Here is a 23860-nt window from a genome sequence, read left to right on the forward strand (position 1 = left end):
AGAAACTTTCTTTAATGTGAGGAAAGGCCGAGAAAGTAAAGAGACAGCTTGACTTTTCCTGACACAGAGACTTTATCAGCTCCATAAATACAGGGCATATGCATGTAATGGCTGACTGCATCTCAGATTGCAATACCAATGTTTTAAAAGCGTGCTGACGGAGCATCTGCTTATTTCATTACTCCTCCAATGTCTTTGCAAGTAAGTCATGCATTATACAGTACCATCTCTAGCAATGCATGACCGGAGGGGATAGTCTGTAAAAATTGCGGATGATACATTGCTTTCCCTTACCTTCCAGGAGAGAGAAACATAAGGAATGATGCATTCAAATAGTAGGCAGAATTTGCAAAATAAAAACCTGTTTGCGGTGCACTAGGATTTACATTTCTTTCTAAAAGAAAGGAGAACTACTCTATCTCATTACTATGTGAGCTGGCTGCATGCACAGCAGTGCAAATATCATTTTCAGTAAACTCCTGCTCAGAAAACATACTGAGGGATACATTATTAGTCAGGTGAAAAAGGAAGCATCATGCTTTATTAGAAAACAGATATGGTGGTGAGTTACAAGAGCTTGTGATGAGCCTTGACATTACAAGAGCAATTTTGAGGAGCCCAGGTACAAATTTAACCTGGTCCTGAACTCAGACTAAGCTTTCCTGTGTCATCACCATGGCAGAGGAGGTTCACAGTAGTCACACTTAATTAAGGTTTCCCTTTTAGACTAATTAAAATGCTGGATCTCAATGCCTTGCTTTTTTTAGCAGGGTTTGCACTTAGTAAGGGGTGAATGTCTCAGATGTGAATACCTATTTACCCCCACACCATTGCCTTGGCTCAGTGTCCAAAATTCACCATCCTTAAGCACCCAGACATGTAGACCTGCGTATGTCCACTGGCTTTCCTTTCAGTTCTCCTACCTTCCCTGGCCATGGGCTTATGAGCCAATGTCCTCAGGAAACATGAGTTTGTTGTGTTTGCTTGGATACCTACTGGGTTGTTTATAGAAGAAGACCCAATGGAAAAGCTGTTTGTCACTGAAGAAAGGGACCTGAAGGGAGGATCCATACTACTGTGTAACACTGTGGTAAGTCAATATTGGGCAATAAGGCATATTGACCCATCTACGTGTATATCAGTTTTAAGCCTATTTTTGGTCAGAGAATTTAAAAAGCTATTAGCTGTCAAGATGTTTATGTGAAATGAGTTTCTGGGCCTCTGTCCAGTTGTTCATAACCTCACTTATTTGTTATACACACAAAAAACTAAAAACTGTGCCTGGATCTAGTAGATGTAACAGGGACAAACATGTTTAAGAGATCCATGGAAATGACTTTGAATTCTGGAGTACACAGGGAGGTGGGCAGCAAAAGAGTCTTAGCTTTATAGGCTTTCCTAATTAGTATCCATAGCCAGAGAAATACCTTAAGACATTTTCTACAAATATTCCTTAGCTGTTGGGGTTTTATAAGCTTGCTTAACTTTGTACACATTCTCCCACCATCCTGTCATGTTTGCTCTTGACAAATATTCCAGCAAACAAGTTTGCAAGCAGGAGTGTTTGTGAAAGCTGTTAATATTGAAGAATATTCCTGAATAGTGCCTTTAATATTCCTACTGGAGACCTGCTTCCAGGGGTTGTGATAGCCCACTATTCAGGAGACAAACATCGGCATGTCATGCAGATGGTTAACAGTCCATGAATTGGGAAGAGATCAAGAAGAGTTTTTAGAAGAGAATTTCAAATACATATTTTTAGGCAAACAGCAGTCTGGTAATAGTTCACAAATCAACAAGCTGAATACATCAAATGTCTGTCTCTTCTGTAGTGCCCTGTTTCTGGGATTTAAGGTCACTAACAAATTTTTAAAGCAAACCCCAAATATTTGAGATGCTATTCTCAATTTCAATCTGGAAGAAAATATATGGTTTAATTTATTTTTTTTTTTTAATCTCATCTGTTTAAAATAGTTTCCATAATGTTTCTTATTGATCAATCTCTAATTAAGTGCCTCTTACTCTTGACTCACACTTAGATGAGTGATTCTGAAGGCTTTTCTTTTTGTGACAGCAATGAATAAGTTGATGGTTTTACTAAGCTTTCCTAAGTGCACTATTAAATGGGCAAAACTTCAACAATAAACAGGCTGACTGGCTCAGTGATAAATTGAAAAGAGGGATAGGTGTGTATTTTCAGGCAGAAGAATCATCATGGAAATTGTCTGATTGCAATGCACTTGGAATAGGCCTACACAGAAAAACACTTCAGACAGGTACTAGACATTAGCTGCTCTTAAATCAAGAGATTGTGCTTTGGAAAAAAAAAAACCAAAACAGTTGTCTCATCAATGTCTGTTTTGTCCTAAGGCTTAGCTAGGATGTAAGCATTCCCGATAATGTTGGAAGCACAACCTGTAGGCTTTATTTAAAAATCTTGTAAGTTCCTGTTGTCATCATGTCTTACAAACAGGCTTAATATTTTACCTTTCCCCTACACGAGAAAATTTATGGGCAATTAAAGATGCAAAAAGAAGAAAGAAATCCTCCTTTACCTTTTTGTCCAGGGTTGGTGTTACTCTTAAGTACTGAGTAAGAACAACTGAATTCCCAATTTTTTCTTCTGTTTGCCCTGTCAAAGGATCATATTTGTGAATGATAGTTTCAGGTGAGGGTGTATGGTATATTCATGGTGTTTATGTCCAACAGTAAGTGGGACTGAAGTTCTCTCAGTGGGTTGAAGTTCAACCCTCTGTGTTTTCAACCTGCCAGACATCAGGGCACACTGGCAGTTCCAAAAGATAATTACAGCTTCTGAGGTTGCCAGGTTCATCACTGCATCCATTGAAAGCCTTGCGTTACTGAGCTGAAGGTGAGGCTCAGGGTGTAGAGTGGTTTCCATTCTGTGCTGCTGGCTGGCTCTGACCCTCGGCAAACCCGCACCTCTTCTCTGTGCTGTGCAAATAAGATAGTAGTATCTGTCTCACAGGGGGTGTTAAGAAGCTTAATTCATTAGTGTTTACAAAGTGTTTCTAGATCCTCAGATGGACGGCTCTATAAACAGACAAAGTATTACTAATTGCCAGCTTACACTGAATTGTAATGTGAAAATAAGTATGGCTGGAAGAAAGAGGAGCTGAATTTTCTGATGAGCCACATCAGTCTAGTGGCTTTCGGTTAAACCCTTTAAAGTTTGATTTCTCATTACCATAATCTTAAAAATCTCCATTTGACCTTCAGTTTATTTTGGGGAAAACCAGAGCACATCAAAGTCTGTGAATGGGGCTTCCCATCCTAAAGAATAAATCATAGGCTTAATTTGGGTAATTATTCCTGAATATATACCATGAGTTTATGTTGCTTTAAATGAAATGAAACCTGATTTACAGAATATGACTTCCACGGTGCTGTTCGATTTACAGCAAAATATATTAGAAAAATAAATCTTCTACATCTTTACATCCAAGGAACATGCCATGGTGTTAATATTCAGAGCAATTCTAAGTGTATGGGTGGGTTTTTCTGCTTGTATGGTTTAGTTTCATGAGGTTTGTCATCTTCATTTAGCCCTGGCAGGAAAAAAACAGACTGGTTTATTCAGTCCTTTCCACTTTCTGAATTTCCTGCAATTCCACAGCAATGTCGTTCTTGGTCTCCTACTTAAGTTTTTGTTAGCTTTTTGGAAGATATCAGAAATCGGAATAAGTTGGGTAACTTGTGTTGCTTGTATTTATAAGTTGTGCTGTTATATGCATTTTTCTGCAAAGCCTGATTTTTAAGAACCTAGCTCTGTAATAGGCTTCTCCTAAAATTAATCATAGAAATGGAAAGAAACTTAGTGCTCTTTCACTGTTTAAAATACACCACATTTTATTTTTTTTCCTCAAACAACACTGTTAAAAAGGTATTGAATAGCCATTTCCCACTTGGCCTTCAAAGGGTGAAATCCTCATCTGGTATAAATTGGCGTAGCTCTATTCAAATCAGAGCGACTACATTAATTCACTCCAGCTGAGGCTCCAACTCTTAAAAAGCCAGTGAGGAGAGTTTTGCACAGGATGGATTTTTGGGCTGAGTGGAAGGTTTTGCTGTGTAACTTAGTTATGTGTCTAAGTTCAGGGCTGTGGGAACCTGTGTATTTGACATCTGCAGCATAGGCAGCAAATGCTTTGGCAGTTCAAGTTAATGCTTTTGAATTCGCAGGCTGTTTACTTTCAGCTTGAATGTGGATTTGCTTTCAGGCTCAATGGGAAATCTAACATAAGAAGTAATAGGACCAGCCATCTGTCCGAAAGGGTATGAGAATTCCTGGTTTTGAACCAATAATAGAGATCAGGGACAAGTTCACTCCCTGTGTAATCTCTGGCAAATTATCAATGTGTTCCTTGGATTTCCAACCTGGGACCCAATCCCTCTGGTGCAATGTGAGCCAGCATAGACTTAGGAGATGAGACTTGTAAAATGAACATGGTCAACATCCCTTTCCAATGGTTTCTCCTACAAGCAAGTTGTTCCAACCCTTTCTTCCTTTGCTCTGATTTACAACTCATTTTGGCATATAGACCTCACACCTGTGAAGTAGTCCTCTCCATTGTCGCTGAAGCCTGTGATCTCAGGGGAGCAGTAAACAGCACAAGTGAACAGGAACCCCCATCTCTCACCAGCATTTCCTGCAAGTAAATATCAATCCATATGTTAGTCACAGGCAAGAAAGTGGTGTAACAGCTGGATGTATTGGGTTACTTTTCCAAAAAAGCTCAGGGCCAGATTTCTCAACTGTTCAGCAACCACTCTTGAAAAGGTCAAGATTTTTTACTTTCTTTCTTTCAAGCCAAAAGTTAAATCCATCCTCCCCCCCCCCCCCCCCCAATAAACTAAGATGCTGTACAAGAGCCAAGTTGCAACAAAAATGATCAGCATCCTGCAGCTTTTAGCAGAACACAATGAACAGATTTTGCAAAGAGCACAGCATGTGATGGGTGATGGAGCTGCTCCCAATATCAGAAATGGGGACATGAATGGGGACTTGGGCTTCCTCTACCTGTCTTGGCCACCCACAAGAAGTGCCATCAGCTTCAATGAGAAAATACTTTGATTATATATACTGTGAGGTCCAGCAGGCTTTGCCCTTGTTTTGGAAGCCCCTGTAGCATAAACTCTTGGTCATACATTTTCCACTGACTTCATCCACTCTTTCCATTGACTTGGATAGAGTTATCCTGATTTATACCAGCTAAAGATCTGAGTCATGATCTCCAAACTGCTTGGATAAGCTGCAGATTGTTGCTTGAGAAATTAATAAATAATAGGAAAGACAGGAAAAAAGACTACAAGAAATCATTAAGGAAGAACATCATTTGGTCTTTAAAGGAAAACATTCATTCTTTATTACATGTCGAGTGAATGCATGTGCTTTTAACCTTCCCGGGGTGAGTAGTCCAGGGATGTAGGATGTCTGACAATATCCTTAAAAGCACACTGGCCTGATTCTATATGCATTACACACTGAACAGCATTACTTAAAATTTCCCAGTGTAAATTCAGCCAGAGATCAAAACCAGCCCTGCAAAGCCCTGTTTGTCCAGAGGACTTAAGCAAAACATACCTCTTTCATCCCAAAACCACCATCCCCTGGCTATTTTACCTCAATTATACTCTGATTTAAGAAAACTGGAGGGCACTGAATAATGTTCAAACTGTTTTCTCTCTTCCTTTTCTTTCAAATCAGGGCTGCTGCAGATCTGATCAGTTTCAAGAAACAAGACTCTATTAAAAGTCTTGATTATTTTTATTAATTCAATAGTATTTACTGACTAATAACCACCCAAGGCTAACAGGCTCATTTGGACTGAGAATGCTGTAATCTCTCATACTATCCATAGGAAGAATAGCTAGCTTATAGATAACTAGTGTGCTTGCTCTTGTGAGTCCTCACTTGGAGTATTGTGTACAGTTCTGGTGTCCTCAACATAAAAAAAGACATGGAACTCTTGGAACAAGTCCAGAGGCTGGCCCTGAGGATGATCAGGGGGCTGGAGCACCTCCTGTATGAAGATAGGCTGAGAAAGTTGGGGCTGTTCAGCCTGCAGAAGAGAAGGCTGCGTGGAGACCTCATAGCAGCCTTCCAGTATCTGAAGGGGGACTGTAGGGATGCTTCGGAGGGGCTCTTCATTAGGAAATGTAGTGATAGGACGAGGGGTAACGGGTTCAAACATAACCAGGGGAAGTTTAGATTGGATATAAGGAAGAAGTTCCTTTGTATGAGGGTGGTAGGCCACTGGAATGGGTTGCCCAAGGAAGCTGTGAATGCTCCATCCCTGGCAGTGTTCAAGGCCAGGTTGGACAGAGCCTTGGGTGATATGGTTTAGTGTGAGATGTCCCTGCCCATGGCAAGAGGATTGAAACTTGATGGTCTTAAGGTCCTTTCCAACCCTAACTATTCTATGATTCTACTATTACAGTGTGATAAATCAAGGCCTGTAGTTCTCTCTTAGGGGAAGTAGCTTGTTTTCCATCCAGTTTTCAGGTAGCCTTCTTTTGTTTTAAAGTTTTCCATAGAATCACAACATCATTTTTCCTTATTCCCCTTGTATGTGTGCAGTCATGAGAAGTAGGATAGATTGGAATTAAATAAACTCAGTCTAAACTTCAAGTCAGAGACTTTGTGGGTTTAGGTTTTCCTTGGAACTAAAAGCAGAAGAGCCAAAACAATTCATAAAAGAATAAGACCTAAGCTGTTTTCATGGTGTTTTTGGCATGGGCAACTGCTCTGAGAGATACTGGAAATCATGCAAGAAGGGTCTGTTCGTAAGACATTTCCAGCCCTGATCTGAAGACGAGGGCTTTAGATAAGCATCTGTATGCAGGGAATTTTATCCAAAACAAACCACCATTTCTTTTGTAGCTCACCCATCACCCATTGTGATCTCCCCTTCCACATCTCTCCCCATGCACTTGCACACGCACACAAGTTCTTTGAGCCATTCTACAAGCTTTTCCTTACCCATAAAGTTTTAACTGCCTCTTGAGCAGTGATGAAAGCTATGCAGTGCCCCATGCTGCCCAAAGGATTTCCTCTCCCAGCCTTTCTGCACACGTTGGGATTGCTTTTGTCCCCCTTCTTCTTTGCCACATCTTCTCTGTGTTTTGCACGATTGTTTTCTTTCTGTTCCAGCCCAGAAAAAAAACAGTATCTTTCCCCCCCCCTTTCCCAGGCAGTGTGGGTGACAGAAAAGGAGAAATCAGCACAGTGTCAGCAAGAGTTTAGCCCCACAGCTGGGACTTGAACTTTCAGCAGTGAAGCACTGTGCTGGGTCACTGCACTAAAGCAAGCCAGATTGATATGAAGCGCTTGCTCACCCTGGGAAGGGAAGCATCAGTAGCCAGTTGATAAAAATCTGTAGGTACTATCTACTGTGAGCTCACAGCTGTGAAAGCTGAGTTTTTCCAGGGAAAGATCCACATGGAGTGTGTATTTACTGTTGTAACCCCCAAAACGACACAATATTTTGTGTGCTTGCTCCACTGGTGGGATATAGCACAGGGGCAATGTAGGTTTTAGAGCTGTTGAAACTGGAGATGGAGTGTGTGGACTCAATGTGCTGCATAATGTGTGAGGTTTTCAGCTCTGAAGACCCGAACGATCATGTCTGCCAAGAGTTAATGTGCTTAGTAAGAAGATGCTAAAATATTCTTTCCCACTCCAGTTTGCAACTGAGAACTTGTTAGTCTGTAATATCTTTTATTTATAGAGCCTTTGACTCAAAGGATCTGAAAGTGCCTCTATCTGGGAGTCACTTCAATGATACTCCAGGCAGGGGTGCTTCTCTGCGGGAGTCTCTGGCTGAGGTTTCAGTGTCTGCTTTGCCATGGACACATGTGAGGGATGTAGTCTGCCTTGCCAAATGCCAGCACTTGGTACTAAAGGCTGGAGGGAAAGGCAGAAACCCACCCTAAGCCTGAAGAATAGCAGAGAAAGAAAACAGACATGTAAACCGTCTGGGAGAAAGGATTCAGATGGACACCAGCTGTCTTTGGAAGCAGATGATGGCAGGAACCATTGCCAGTGCTGGATGACATCCTTATACAATAGGCCAGGGACAGTGAAACCACTACTCAGAAGAGGGGATCTAGTGGCCCTACCTGGATATTGCCCTTTTCACCCCAGCCAGCCTGTAGAAAGCTTCAATGTGGACCTTGTGCATGGGACACATCCCAGTGGCAGAAGTGCTCTTCAGGGCACAGGCCCGAGGCTTCGTTTACAAATGCACATTCACATGTCCCTTAATGAGTGCAGTCACAGCAGGGCATCTGCTTATTTTAAGTCCACTTCAGTGCCTGCCTATCAGCTGCTCCACATGCGGCAGCTGGTGGTGGCTGAAGGACCAGCTCCTCCATGTGGCTTCTGGCAGCTAAAGGGTATCATCCAGCCCTCTGTTTCCCTCCCGTGTTATACACTCAACCCAGGGAAGCGAGAGTCGGACCAACTGATGAGTTTATGATTCCAGCCTGTGATTTCTGCTTCATCCACAGCCAGGCGAGATTTTGCCAAGATACATATTAGGCAGCTGCTGAGGACACTGTTGTTTTGTCTGTACCACCCCAAGCATGCTGTGTGTCTGTCTGTCTCCTGGTCTGTCTCTGCGACCTCACTTTCGAGATGACTGTGCTGCTATTCCCCAAAGAGGTCAGAGCACATTTGGTGAGAACCAGCCTTTTCCTGGCAGTTTTGTTGGGCCTCCTGAGGGACCCAGCGGCAGAGGCACCGGGCCTAAGACACAGCAAATGCCCATCTGTTTCACTGCCTTCTAACTCCCATGGCTTCCAAGGAGTCCTGATGTGTTTCAGTGGACAAAGCAGTCCAAAGAAGCTCATAAAAAGCCCCAAGGACACCAGCGGCTGCGTATGGGGCCATGGCCTGCTCTATGTCTCCAGTGTGGTTTGCAGCTTAATGCACTCATACCATCATGCTAAAATCTTCTCTCTTCCCTCCCAAGCTATCCTCATCATCAGCATTATTAGATTTTTTTTTCCTCAGATCTCTTTCCTCCAGGCACTAGACAAGGTGCATTTTATACCACTTTATCTCCATCATGCACATGTCCACGTTTCAAACTCTGGTTTAATTGGAGTCACATCGCTGGCTGCAACTTGGCTCTCTCGGGTGCTTTCCATACAGAACATGCATTTTTTGCCTCAACCTTTTTCTGTCTCCCAGCCAAACCTGTCTCCTCCCTCCTTTGTGAAAGGGGCCGGGGGTTGCATATCCTTGCATGTGCAAGAGTTGTACTGCGTGCTTTTAGGGTATCTCTCACTCTCTCCTTCATCCTCAGAGAAGAGCATACATATGTCGCACATATGTATGGGGTATTTTTCCCCTCTTCTTGGTCCATTCACATTTCACTCCCTTTGGCACTCCATCTTCACATGCTGCTTTGGATTGGGGGATGGGAGTGGGAAGGAGTCCCTCTATGGACAAGCTAAGAGGGAAAAAGGGAAAAAAAGAAAGACAAGCCAAAAATGAAAAAATAAGAGAATAAATATTTGGGAGGAGGGCGTTTAAGAGGAGCGAAAAACAAATCAAAGCTGGTGCCAAGCTGGAACCAGCAGCTGGTTGCCAGCACAGCAGGCTGAGAAGTTGTTAGTGGAAGTGCTCAGTGCCATGTTTGGGTTGCTTAAAAAAAACCCACCCTACCTCCCTCCCTTGTTACTCTGGCTCTGTTTTTCTGCCTGCCCCGCAAGCAGGAGGAGGAACTGGGTTGCCAAATGTAAGCTTGCAGGAAGTTTGCATGTACAGCAATGACAAGGGATGCAAACAGAGTGTGTTCTGCCCCTTGACACGTGCGTGTGCACATGCATGAGCAACCCTGAGCACTGCAGTTTAAGCAATTGTGAGTTGGCTGAAGCTGCTAGGTGTGTTGTGGGTGCAGTGGTTCTCCACTCTGAGGAGATGCCAGTGCATTGGCAACCATGGCATGATTTCTTTTGCCAATGTGATGGGAGGAAGTGGGAGGGCTGTGGATGAAGGAGAAAGGGGTGTGTGTGGAAGGTTGTAACGCTTGGCTGGAAAAATTTAGAAGGATACAAAGGAGAAAGTGATGAAAAGGGGTAGTGGGGAGGGGAAGGAGGCTGTGAACTGGATGCTGTAGAGGTGGAAAGAGATTTATGTTTTCAGAGTGGTTTGGTTGGGAGTAGGCTGTGAGGGTGTGCGGTGCCACAGGCAGGGCTGGGGGTGCTGCAGTGAGGCTGGTGGCCCCATCGGTGAAGCGGCGGAGCTTAGTTTTCTTCCTGTCTTTTTCCTCCTCCCTCCACTGGGTGCTCGGAGGAGAAGGCAAGACAAAAAGCTGAACCGGTGCCAAGAAGGAGCTGCAGCGACTCGAAAATGGCACTCTGCACCGCACTAATATTTCGAAGCTGGGCTGCGCTGAAGAGCAACGGAACGTGCCAGGAATGAGAATGGCTGCATCCACAGGGCTGCTAGCCAGGCTCAGGGGTGTTCCCCCTCCTTCCTGCTTCCCCTTTGGCTTGTAAATGTGACCCTTTTCTTCTCCATTCACCGCTTGTAATATTTAGGGGTTCTTGAAAAGAGAGTGGAGCCTTGCTGGGGACTTAAAGTGGAGGGGGGACAGAAGGTGGACAGCACCTCGAACCCTGAGTCTGGTTCAGTGTGGCAGAAAAGCTCTGCTTGTAGCCAGTGTCTAGCCCATGTGTGCTTGTTACAGTGCTCACTGGAAAGGATTATAAGCAGAGAAAGGGTGAGTGTGCTCATCCCCTCCTGCCATCTCCATATCAGGGAGGAATTTAGATTTTTCATTAATTTTAGCTCATGAGGAAGAGAAGACTTGATTCCCCGGGAGTTTCCTGATTGTTTTCTTGTTGCCACTCCTTCCCCCCTCCTCACTGTCCTCCTCCTCTCTCCATACCCATAAGGCTGCTCTCGTGGTTCTGTATCCTGATGCAAGGTTACTTGTAGGACATGCAAATCTCTGCAAGGTGCAGCGTCACCTGCATCTGTGCTCCCCTCCTCTTTCCATTTGCTGAGGGGCGAGGCAACTTCCAGGCGGCTCCATGGCTCAGCTGAGCACTTGTCTAATGCAGTGTCAGTGCTTCGGTTGCAAAAGCACCTTCCTGCAAAGCCTGCCTGGATAAAACAAACAAAAATGTCATACACTGCTGAAACTTCAACAGCAATTTATAAGGTGGATTTATTTGTAAGGGATGAGCTGCAGTTTTGTTGTGGTATTTGTTTAAAAGGAAAGGTTTTGCCCTGGACTTGTCCTCTCTTCCTTCTATTCACAGGCTAGGAAAAGGCACATAAACATACCCTTTTTTTTTTTTTTCTTTTGTAATGGGGTTTTGATTTTTTTTAAACCCTTTTAAATTATTACCAACATAAGCATTTCTTGTAGTAGTTCAATAGTTGAAACTGAATGCAAAGATTTTCCACCACCATATGAGCATGATCCTGTCTGGATTGTTCCCTTCCAGATCTGAAGTTTTAGGTAGGCTTTACAGAAATTAGAGGCTAGAGAAAGAGAAAACTCCTGCCTTTGGGTTTGAAAACAGGTCCAGATCCTGTTTTAACAGCAGTTTTAGCACTCACACAGCCAGTAGGTCAAGTTCAAGGAGACCTTTCTAAAACACAGGCTGAGGCTCATTAACTTGCTGCATCTCAAAAGCTTGTGGGTTGTTGGGTTGTTAGCTTGGCCCAGTTTGTAGTCCCAGGAATGGGATGATTTCCATGACCATTCTCTCACCTGAAGACCATTCCCTAGTACATATCCAAACCACTTCAAACCTCACCTTTGGTTTCAGACACATAGACCTGGTTTTGGAAAACCTAATTCTGTTCAAGCAATGCTTTGTGGAAATACTGTGATAGTGGGTAATTTAAGGGGACTTAAAGGTGTTATCCAGCCTGCTCTCCTCACATTCTTCTCACAGCTCTTTGCAGACTGATGGTCTTTCTTCTGCAGAGGATCAAAAGCTCAGTCCCAAATTAACACTGTTGGGAGGTGCACTCATTTCTGAAGTGATGCCAGCAGGTTTTGTATGGAGTAAGATGTCTGCAGTGACTGACCCTTTGCTCTTCCTCAGCCCTCAGCTGTGCCTTGTACCAAGTAGTTGCCGCAGCTCCACTTGGGCTTATACAGAGGACATACTTTTGTCTCTTCTTGCTCTTTTTATTCTGTTGCAAATGAAGGGTATGTAGTGCTTGGCCCAGAGAGCATGAAGAAGCCATGACAAAAGTCATCAAAAGGGTTAGGTATGCACCATGGGGTAATCAGTGTATGTTATACCTTCCACCAAATCCTACCTGTTCTTCATGAATAAAGTACATACGTAAAATACATGGGTTTGTATGCACACATATGGTTGTTTTTTGATTTTCAGTTGCCTCTTTGGACTTAATGAGATAAGCTGTGTATTTAAGCTACCATCTTCACCAAGGACACATACCATCTAGACTTGTCTGAATTTCCTAGAAGTCCTTGCTGATACTTTTGCCTGCAGCTGCATCTCTTTCTGTAGTCTCAACCTCCTCCTTTTTATCCTGAGATACTTGACTATGGATTCCAGCCTACAAAAGCAAATGTCAAGAATGGGGTTTAAAGCCCACATCAAAGTAAGCAGAGGAGACCCTAACCCACCATGAAGCTGCCCAAGGTCACAGCTCATGCTTTCAGATGTGGAACCAGCTTGTATTTACTACTGATTTAGATCTCGTGATACTTCAGTTACCAAATCACAATTCCCAACAGATTTATAGAGAGGATACCAAAGGTACGGACAAATATGAATGTAGACTGGCAGCATCCAACTACACAAAGTAGCAATGTGGCGTTTGATACTCAGGAAGGTAAACTGAGGACAGCAAATGAAGATATCTTCCTAAACCTTGATATATCAGAACGCAAACCTCTTCTGTGTCCTCAATATCTTGACAATGCTCTGGAGTAACATAGCATGTGGAACAGATCTTGTCCATCTTGTGACAAAAATATTACTCTTGGACTTTCTAGGTGGTCCAAGTAAGCCATCTGGGCAGCTTGTTCATGCTTTCCAAAGAGCCCAGCAAGGCATTGACAAGGCAGCTGAATGTCTTTGATTTTATTGCTCCTTGTGTCAAAGCGTTGTCTCTGGGTGTATTTCCCTTGAACATGATGTCTCATGAATCTCAAGTTGCTTCCTTCAAATCCTTCATTGTTTAACACTTTATAATGGGAAACATTGTCAGCTTGGAGTTGTTATGAGAGGACTTGTGTCTGAAAGGGTTAATCTGGAGGGTTCTTCCAAGGCTTGTCTTCCACCCGGTCTGACCACACCTTCTCCACTCCTAGTCTTTCTTCTTTTTGATCAGTAACCTCGCATTTCTGTAATCTACATGTGCAAATGCTTTGCAGTCACAGTCCAGTAGCTGGGTTAATCTCAGACCCCTGAAGTGGCAGATGGTTGATCTGTTGCTGATTCCAGTTACAGCAAATAGTGCCACCTATTATCTTTGCACAGGCTGCTGTTTAAAAGGATGCCTTGGACAAAATCAATGAAAAGCAAAGCAAAGCAGATACTCTCTGATCTGAGTCACCACAGGTGAAAATGTAAAATATTTCACCTTTGTGTGAATGGCTGCAGAGGTGGAGAAAGGGGAGAGGAGGTGAGAAGGGAAGAAGGGGAGAGGAAGTTCTAATTTTCATACCAGAAGTGTAGGAGCACAGGGCAGAGTGAGTTTGCTGCAGTCACGATGTTGAATCACAAGCATTTACCCTGTTTTAAATGGTTTTGCAATGTCGTAATCCTTGGCTTCAGCTCCCTGCTTTTAACTGTTAAACAAAGCAGGCGGGTTGGCATCCTGTGACACCTTCTTGCTCTTCCCAAGCTTTTCCAAAGTGGGCTGTCGTAGGAATCCATGGCATCATTCCCTGCCATCATAGCTCATTGTATGCCCTGGGGCTGCTGGGGAAAGCTGGGATGGCCCTCTAATGCCAATATGCTTACCAGGGCTACTTGGGAGGGGAAACCTATGTACCTGTATGGGTTATGGAGCTTGGGGGACCTTCCAAAACTGAGTAGTGCTGAAGGTGAACCCCAGCACTGGGTGTTCAGGTGGTGGTGGGCAGGGAGTAGGATATATGGAAATGGAGAAGGGCAAACTGAAATTTTGGATGCTTGTGACCGTTTTCTGTGCAGTCATTCCCGCAATAAAGGTTTTCTCTTTTCTCTTTGCTCTGGGAAACTCAACAGAGTCAGATGAAGAATCTGGGACGAGACTGTGGGTTCCCTGTGCAGAGTGCAGTGACAAAATCCGTGAACAAGGTAAGAAAAAGGGTTTGTGGCTGTGAAAGTTTTTGTTTCTTCCTTTTCCCTTTCCAGACCATTATTGCAGTTTTGGACAAAAAAAAAAGGTAGATGCATGTAGCACGGAAACTGATATTTCAAGTGCTAAGCAAGAGTCTAAAAAGAACAAGCTAATTCTGTAAGGGTGGTGAGGCACTGGAATGGGTTGCCCAGGGAGGTTGTGAATGCTCCATCCCTGGCAGTGTTCAAGGCCAGGTTGGACAGAGCCTTGGGTGAGATGGTTTAATGTGAGATGTCCCTGCCCATGGCAGGGGGGTTGGAACTAGATTATCTTAAGGTCCTTTCCAACCCTAACTATTCTGTGATTCTGTGATTCTAAATCAGGCTTCTTTTTAATTCATGCCATTATGATGGTTTGGGTTTCAGAACAGTTTGCATTGTATCCAAATGAGCTGCGTATGAATAATTGTTACCAACCTCCGGACACCAGGACCTAATTAGGATGTATGAAAGAGCCTTAAATAGGACATTTATGTAGTGAGCTTCCATATGTCTCCTCGTACAATTTATTTGCTTCACTCTATTGAGATATGATGAGAATGAAACTCCTAGAACTGCCTTTGACTCTGAAGCTCTTCTCCTCATCTCCTCTGCAGTTATAGCCCACTATTAACTGGGCTATTAATAGCCCACTATTAAGCAGATAATACCTATTTTCCTGTGTTCTAAAAGAAAAAGCTACTGTACTGCTATTCTTACACCACACTGCCCATGTTTCTCTGTTTCTGAGTTTCTGATGGAAATAGAATGTGAAATGTCAAAACGGGCTAAGAAAATATAATGCTGTCAGAGAAAGCACAAAAAATGTTAGTGCAAGATGATCTTAAAGGACTAGTACCTACAATATCTACCTCAAAACCCTGCTGAAAGCTAATATTGTGATATTTCAGTCAATGTATACATGCAGTTTGAAGTGCTCTATGTTGGTTCTTTTTCACTTTCTTTGTGCTAAAATGTGAGGAAGGGAGAAAGGTTGGTAAAAGGCTGACTGAGTTTTGTCTTAGTTTTGAATATTTAGCTCAGCCTGGGCTAACATGATCTCTGGTATTCTCTATTCGTGTTATGTTGCAAGAAATGATCTTTCAGAGTGGTTTCAGCAGGTATCCTTTATTTTCAAACACTTTTTTACATGTATGGCTCCACCCCATGCTTCATGTGTTCTGCTTCATTCCTTTATTCCTATCTTCTTGAAGTCCTGAAGTCAGTGAAACTTAAGTGTACAAACAAGTGCCAGTTTCTACATGGATGATCTTTAATAAGTGCTCAGGGTTTTGTTTGTTTGATTGTTGGTTTTCTTTTTTTTTTTCCCAAATCAGGCCTTATTTAGTTTCTCAGTGAAAGACGATTCCACTTGCAATGATTTTGTTTATGATAATTCACATGCGTATTCCCTTCTAGGAGTTGTCACTGACTTCCAGAAGGGAGGTTAGTGCTGGTCCCCTTGCAATGATAATTATAATCAGACCTGTCAGCCTTCACACAGTCTGTGCTTATCACTTGCATTTAGGAGGATTTTTCCTGAAGCCTATTACCAGTGCTGCTTCTTAGGGAAAAATAGTCACATTTTTTTTCTGCTAATCTTTGACGGCTCTCAGCTTTGAAAGCCCAGAGAAGAGCAAAATGACTGCCAGTTGCTGTTAAAGGGACTGTCTGTTGCCCCCAGTGTAGGGCTCTGCATCTGGAGAGGCGGGGAGTGGGTGAATAGTCTGGGAAGTGCTGAGGGGTTTAATTTGGTTGTGACAACTGTTTAGGTCTGCAGGAAATGCAAACTGATGTTTTTTCCAATTATAATGCTCACAGAAACTATCTCTGCAGACCTGCTAGACAAGGGCTTCAGGTGGCAGGTAGCTGTTTGCAGTGGTATCCTCTTTTCCTACTGTTTTGGGCAGCAATCTGTGTTTTTGCCCACGCTGAACCTCACAGATGCAAGATGGGCAGAGAAGAGGCTGTAGTCATTGCTAGGGGAGATGTATGGCATTCACTGACCCACTAGTACCTGCACACTGCAGTAAAGGAGTGACTAACCGGACAGTGCGATGGTGTTGGGTACATTTTTGTCCATTCCAGGATGTTTGAAAATTGTCCCCTCTAGTGTTATTCACTGGGAAACACATCCCCCCATTTACTAGATCTCCCCACATTTTCACTCCATTATTCCTATTAATATGATGGTAATGCCACTTTCTTTGGGGTTTGTTTTTTGATAACTTGTAAACAAAAAAAAACCCCGAAGTAATTTTCACCATTTCATTAGTCTAAATGAGTGACACATCTTTAAGTCCCTCCTACATTATCACCATCCTCTTTGTAATGTCCTCAAAGATTTGCCCTGCCTTGATTTTGGCAGAATTTGAGGGTGCCCACCACTTTTTTAGCAAAGGAAATGGTGGAAGAGTGAGAACTCATGTCCTCTGCACTTACATATTTACAGTGTGCAGGGATATGATCTGCTTTTTTTTTTATTTAAATTCGCTGGGAACTAGAAATTTATTTATCAGTTGTCACTCCCTGAAGGAACACAAATGCTATATAGCAAAGACATCATCTATTATACAAACAGATCTGAAGGCTTTGCTATTGCATTCCTCTGGCTGCTGCATGGAGTAAAAAAGGCCTTCGGCTGAACAGAGACAGAATGATACTTAGCAGTAGCATCTTATGACCTTTTGATCAGCTGAGATCTCAAGCCATATTAGTGGACAGATTATGATGTGATGGAAAGAGGGCCAGGAATAGCCTTTTTATCATGAGATCCTTCCTGTGAAAATCCTTCTTTGGTATATTCTGGTGGTTAATCACTAGGGCCAGGAAAACAAGGGAGTGAAATATTGGTACAGGCAATCCAAATATGCTTGGGTTTGCCAGCTACAGTTGGATATTACAGTTTACAGTTTCTTCCTAATATTCTCCTACCTTCCTGTTTCTATCAAGGTTGTGGGTGACCTTGCAATATCACTAAAACCTCCATTTTGGCAGAAAGATCTACACAAAATGGACCCTGAGTCCTGGGACTACAGTCCCCAAATTGAAGGTATGCATGTGGTGAACATGGATATCTGACTGCTAAGAGGAACATTCACATGGAAATGTGTCTGTCATTTTTGAGATAATAACAGCAATGCTTAAGACTATTTCAACTGGTTTTAGTAAAAAAAAACCCCGATAACCAAACCCCATGTTTTAAAAAATGCAGAGCGCTGATAGTATTTATCTTTTTACAGAGCTAAACAGAAACAAGGACAGCTTTTACACTGATCTTAACCTACGTGCCTGTGCAGGATTACTCCTTAAACTTTGCTGTAGGTTTAAATTAGCCTCCTTTTTATGTTAATGGCCAGTTGGATCTTCAGCCTTCTTGATAACTGGGCATAAAGGAACATCCATTCATTGCTGACTGCACATTGGCAATGGTTGTGTGAAAGTTTGGTCTGTCTGCTGTGTCCACTTTTGGAAAGAAGGAAGGATGGACATGCGTTTGTGAAGTCTGATGTAAATGCATTTGGGTCTATCTGAGCATAAAGCCATACCCACGCAGTCCATGCTGATTATGAAGTATGTAGCATAGCCCTATATATGATTAACATGGGGTAACTGAGCTGTAAACATTTTGCTTCATCTAGAAGACAAACCGTTCATTTTCCCATTGGAAAAAAGGAAAAGGGCTGGTGGTGTGTGAATCCCAAAGTGCTGTCAGTGTAGTGGGGAAGCTTATACACCAGGTCTGGAGAACAATAGAAGGTTACGGAGGTGGAGGAAATTCACAGCAGAACACTGTCTCTTCATATCTCCCCCAGCCTCTTCAATCAGGTGCCTCCTGGGCTTCCTACTTCTCTTACCTTTTGCACTAGATCATAAGGTATTAGATTCTGTTGGCATGAAGTCATCCACCATCCTCCTGGCATTACAGGTTACTAAGACAGGGAGCGGCCATTGAAGATTGAGGTTGTGAGCTCACATGGTAGTTTTAGCTGCCAGGGACACAGAAGTGTTCAAATAGGAGATGGATGGAGGCATCAGCTGCCTGACACAAGTCTCCTGGCAAAAACAGGCAATGCAAAGGGTGGATGGCAGCTTTGATGCTGCTTGTTCACCAAGAAACTGCCATTGCTGAAATACAGCCGGCTCACTAACATAAAGTGCTCCCTCTCAAGCTCCATCTGCAAACCACAAGTTGGTTGCTGCACAGATAATGCTTATGGATGAGTATTGTCACAAGTGAAGCCGTTCAAAGGAATGGCTTCCTCTGAATGGCTGCCAACTGAGAGTAAGAGCTCTGAATGGAGCTTTGAAACCTTTCCACTTTGTGGTGTGTGTGGTTGAGAGGGTGTAGGTACAAAATGTTTCCTCTGCCTGCCTTGGCTGCCTTGAAGTTCTTGGGTCCTTGTGGGGTTGCCCGTACTTGGGTGACACCATGCCAAGATCTGCCCTCGTGGTGTGGGTTTGTGTGCTTTCTCATAACTTGGAAGGACTCCTAAAACAGACTCTTTGCCTTGGGCAGTTTAGCACAAAAGTTCCAATAGGACATATAATGGTCCTCCAATGTAGTATGGTTAGAACATATGGCAAGTACTTGAGGTGAGATGCTTTTTGAGGGGTAGGAAATTTAAAATCACATATGTTGAATATGTAGTACCAAGCTGATGGCAGTGATGTGGGATGGGAAAGAGAGGTCACTGGTTTGTTTATGAAGTTAAGTCGCCCATATATACCATCTTTGTCATTTTAAACACATGACAACTGGTTCCTTGCAATTGTTCTTTTATTGCAGACAGCAATAATCTCCAGTTTCTCACTAAGTAAGAATGATTTAATGAACCAGCAAAAGATTATTGTTGCAACCAAATTTAAAGCTATAAAATTCCCTTCTCCTGGCTGGAAAGAGATGATCTTGGACAGTAAAAGAGGAAGAAGGACATATGTCATACTAGTATCTTAGGCTGTATCTGTCTTAAGCAAGTTAAGCAGTGTCTGGGAATGTTCACAGGAGTGTGACAGGGTATACACAAACTACTAGACCAGTGTCCGTGTCACACTTTGGTCCACAACAACTAGCAAGATCAGGGTTCATCCCATGAGCTGTTTGCATTTAGCTGCTGCTTTAGGGAAGTTAAGACATGGTTTCAAGCAGAGATGCAAACATGCGTGCCAGTTGGCCTCAATGCCTGGGAATATTTCTGGGCTGATTCAATTTGCTAGTGGCTGAAGAAGCTCAGGCCCAATTGAGAAGCTAGACTGCATCATCCTAAACTACATGTGTCAGCAGTGGAAAAGGGGTGCCACCATCAGAAACTAATTCAGCCTCCCTTGGTCCTAACTTTCCAAATAGTAGACGGTTGCTAAGGCATCTAAACCCACAGGCTTTGACATGCTGATAGCAGAGAAAAGGCTGTATGATCCCAGAAAAAGTCTATGTATAGTACAGGTAGATTTCCTACATATTTATTAGTCACCTCCCCTGCCTATCCAAGCTTGGATAAGAGAATAAAGTCATTGAGGTGTGCTTTCCTGCAACAGCAAGTGCCACCCATTATTTTCCTATGCAGAAAGTATTTCTTTCTCCCTAACCATAGGGAGGTCCCTTTTTTAATAGTTTCCAGCCATAAGATTGTTTTTTTATATAATTTCCTTTTTGTGGTTTGGTGGTTGATAGTTAAATGTGTCCATAGGAGAAAATTGTAGACTTATGTCTCATGGAAGGATATAGCATTATGTCTTTCAAGTATAAGTAAACCCTTTGTTCAATAAAAAAAGTTTCATTTTGGGTTCACCCCATCCAAATACATGTATCTACCTATTTTTTGCACTGAATCAAAAGCCTAAGTGGAAAAAATAACTTTGGCTCAACTACTGCAGCCAAAGTGTAATATTTCATTTCTTTTCGTTCATTGAAATCTGTTCATGCACAAAGCGATGTAATATAATATATGTTTAAACACATCAAACAAAACATTTTTCCTTCAACAATACCTCAAGTGTTTAGTCACAGTGGGGCTGAAATTATTGATTGAATTTGGCACATATTTGAAACATGACCTGAGTGTGCAGGTTTCAGTGAAGAAGGTATTTTCCCCAGGTATTTCAGTAAGTCAGATAAGTAAATTATATTTTTGACACATTAAAGATGTTCGATTTTAGACGAAATAAGAGATATCCCAGTGGTGTCACTGAAACTCAATGCCTTGCATTGCTTGTTAACAACTGCACATTTATTGTTTCAGTGCCGTGGTTTGCTATCAAGTATCAATGCACTGTTACATATCAAATAATCAATAGTTCTGTCAGTTGAGTATCCTCTGGCAATAAAATACTACTGTTAGTATTGATCCACACAGAAGAAATCAAAGCAGCAAACTTTGCAGAAATTACTTGCTAGCACCCTGGCTTTTGCTTGCAGAGCAACCAGCTCGAAAATAGCTACAGAGTGCTATGCCCAAGGGACCAGCGTTTCTGCACACCCTCCTTCCATGTATAATAATGAGCATGAACATAAAAACAAGGGTATCAAGGCACATTCGACCTGCAGATATGGTGCATGTAGTTTCATTTCAGCCTTCTGTGGTTTCTTAATGCAGCAAACCAGCTGTAAAGAGTGCCGGTAAAGTCTATCTGCATCAGCTCCGGTATCCACCTCTAACAGTGCAGCACAGCACCCTGGCTGGCCAAACTCATCAACATCCCAGTGTACTTTTCTTCATGGGAAGAGTGAGTTGGGCTGTGGATGGATAGATGACTTGAGACCTCCATCAGTGTTCTCCAAGCGTAGTGGGCAGCACCATCAGTGAAGGCTTGTTTGGTCTGCTTGCAGAGGTGACTTCAGGATCAAGTTACCAGCTGTGAATAAGAGTCCCGCAACATTGAGGTATGCTGGCAGTTCCAAGAGTATGTGTTCTTTGCTCTCCTGCCCCCTCCATGCTGCCAGGTTGCCTTTGGAGGAAGAAAATTTCATGCTCTCCTTTCTGACAAGTGCATTCACACACACTCCCCTGTAAGTTTGGTGGCCTTTGCCATTTCTGTAACAGCTTTGCAATGAAGCTGTGAATGAAAGTTTGGCACATTGATTTTATGATTGTCAGTCTTCCTAGAAGCAGCCTAGAATTTCTTTAACTAAAATACAAGCATGATTTCCTATAAGCTCTTTTCAGATTTTACTACATCTGGATAAATTAAATCATTATTTATCTATGTGCCACCAAAATTAGCTGGCACAGTATTCTTCATATAGTCCTTTTCTCTTGTATTTGAGCAGTAGCTACACTACAGGATGCTCCTGTTTCTTTAATAAGTAAGTGGCTTTACTTCAATAAGAGTGCTGGAGTAACCTGGATGTTAGCGGAGCATAACCTAGGTGAGAATAAGTGAGGACATCTGGGAATCTGGGTGAAGGGAATGGCTCCACCGTGACGCCATAGCCAGAAAAAGGTGCAGGACAATGATGGAAATGTCAAACCAGGATTGTCTGATGGCTGGAAGGAGGTTGTGAGAGCCACAAAGTGTCTGCCAGCTAAGTATATGATGTTACAAGCTTAGTTATATATTTCAGGTGATCTTTACCCCCATCATCAGAGGTCCCCTTTCTCCCAAGGAGCCAATTTATCAGCCTTATCCTTCTGAGAGCTTCAGCTTACCTTCTGCATGGCAAACCATTTAGCAACTGGGAAGTGAATCACAAGACAATGTCTTGGGAAGTCTATGTGAGGAATGAGATGCATATTATTTCTTACTGGGAGGAATGAAGGTCAGGTTTGACATGCTCAGAACAGTCCAAGTTGTAGGGGAAACACAGTGCAAGGCTCTTTAACTATTGGGGTTTCCTAACACCCGACTTCATATCAAAGATTACATTTCCACACTCTTTCAGAGTGAAGAAACAAAAATTCAGAAGCTCCTCTAGAAACAAGTATGACTTAGGGTTGCTCAGGGTTGCTACTTTGCAAAAACACAGAGTCAGAGCTGAAGTTGTCACGAGTCATGGCTGCGTACTATCAACTAAAAGAGGTGGTGCCATGATTGCATGCTCTTCTAAACAATTATTCCCTCAGCATTATCACCTCTTTTCTGTAGAGCCTCAGTGGCTTACTTCAGCTGCTTCAACTGAAACCACAGAAGATGTCATCATTTTCTTTTCACTGGCTGGTGAGTGAATAGCCATTTCTGCCCTTATCTCCTCTTTTAGATAAAATTCCTCAAAATGCCATCATTGAAGTTCAGAGGTCATTGGTGACTTTAAAATCCCCTCCAATTGCCTTAGATCAAACCCAAAAGAAATAAAAATCAATATAAGAGTCAAGAGGCCACGACACCAAAACGATGTGTCCAATGCAAGCAGCTTGCTGGTTTCAGAGTGCTTCTGGAAGCCATCTGCTTGTTTGAATTTGAGGATGTGACGCTTTTAGAAGTCAGAGAAAAGAAAACAAACACACACTCAACTACAGTCTTCAGATATTCTGTTTGATAACAGGATTCTCTTTTTTTGTGTGTATTTTCTTACAGCCTCAATAATGTCATGTTTTGCAATCATACTGTCAGCAGGTGTTCGTGGTGCAGAAGTAACACAGTGTGTAATTCTCTAATTTTAATAAAATCTTTTTGGACACTCAAAACACTTTCTCCTAGCCCCTCTTCATAAATTAACATCAGTATTGTTAACACTCAACAGCACTTCATTTGTTTAGATGGTTAATGGTTGGACTTTTTTAGCTAAAAAGATACATATTTTTTGGTGCTACTCCTATTGCAACTCTGTTGTCTCAGTCTTGTCCTAAGTAAGAAAGAAACTGATCTTTTTATGGATGGCATTAACTGAGACACCAGTAACCAAATAGCATTTAAGAGCTAAATTTCCCTTTTATTCTCAAAAATGGTTAGGATCAAAGCACCAAGAGGCTGAACCCGAAGAGAGAAACTTGAACTCTTGTATCCTTCCTGTCGACAAATAAAGACATTACGCATTCCTTCACTGCCAGTGCGACCCCTTTAATCAACTGCATGTCCACAGTGAAGATGATATTGTGGTAGTCCATAAAAATCCCTGTCATGGTTGGAGCATCATGAAGTGAATATATTATTGTTCTTTGCCAAAAGACTGTATTGCATTAAAAGGTGAAGTCATGAGTTGAAGGGCTGGCAGAGGCAGGCAGCAGCAGTGGGAAAAGGTTTTGTTGTGCCTGTTGACATACCCAGCTGTGTCCATCTGTTACTGGGGCTGGGTGCTCCACACTAAGAGAGGTTTGCAAGAGGACTGTGGACAGGGTTGGTGGATGTGTAACAGGAGCCCTCCGTTTGCAGGGGAGACTGCCTTGCAGGAGAGATGAAGGTGTATTAGCAGGAGTTGTTTACTCTCTTACTTGGAACTTGCTTAGGGAAAACATTCTGTCTGGATTAAAAAAAAAAAGTTATATATGAATAAAGCATTCATAAAGTAATGAAAGCTACATTTTCATCAATTATAATGGACTTCACTAAATACTGGATATTTACCACATCACAATGTTTATCTGCATGGCAG

General features: G+C 42.5%; 1 protein-coding gene across 3 annotated transcripts in view; it reads left to right on the plus strand.

Annotated features, from left to right (window-relative positions):
- SETBP1 (SET binding protein 1) overlaps positions 1-23860 on the plus strand; it is a 269163-nt gene that overhangs the window by 108026 nt on the left and 137277 nt on the right. For 2 of the 3 annotated variants that reach the window (XM_057398577.1, XM_057398580.1), the window contains exon 4: positions 14242-14313. The exons of the other annotated variant lie outside the window; for it this stretch is intronic. In XM_057398577.1, the coding sequence (XP_057254560.1) occupies positions 14242-14313 (72 nt within the window). The remainder of the gene's footprint in view (positions 1-14241; positions 14314-23860) is intronic. 3 annotated transcript variants of the gene reach the window in all.

This window comes from Pezoporus wallicus, unplaced genomic scaffold (genome assembly GCF_028554395.1).
Source record: "Pezoporus wallicus isolate ANWC-B61680 ecotype Strahan unplaced genomic scaffold, APGP_CSIRO_Pwel_v1 contig_8473, whole genome shotgun sequence".
Lineage (NCBI taxonomy): Eukaryota > Metazoa > Chordata > Aves > Psittaciformes > Psittacidae > Pezoporus > Pezoporus wallicus.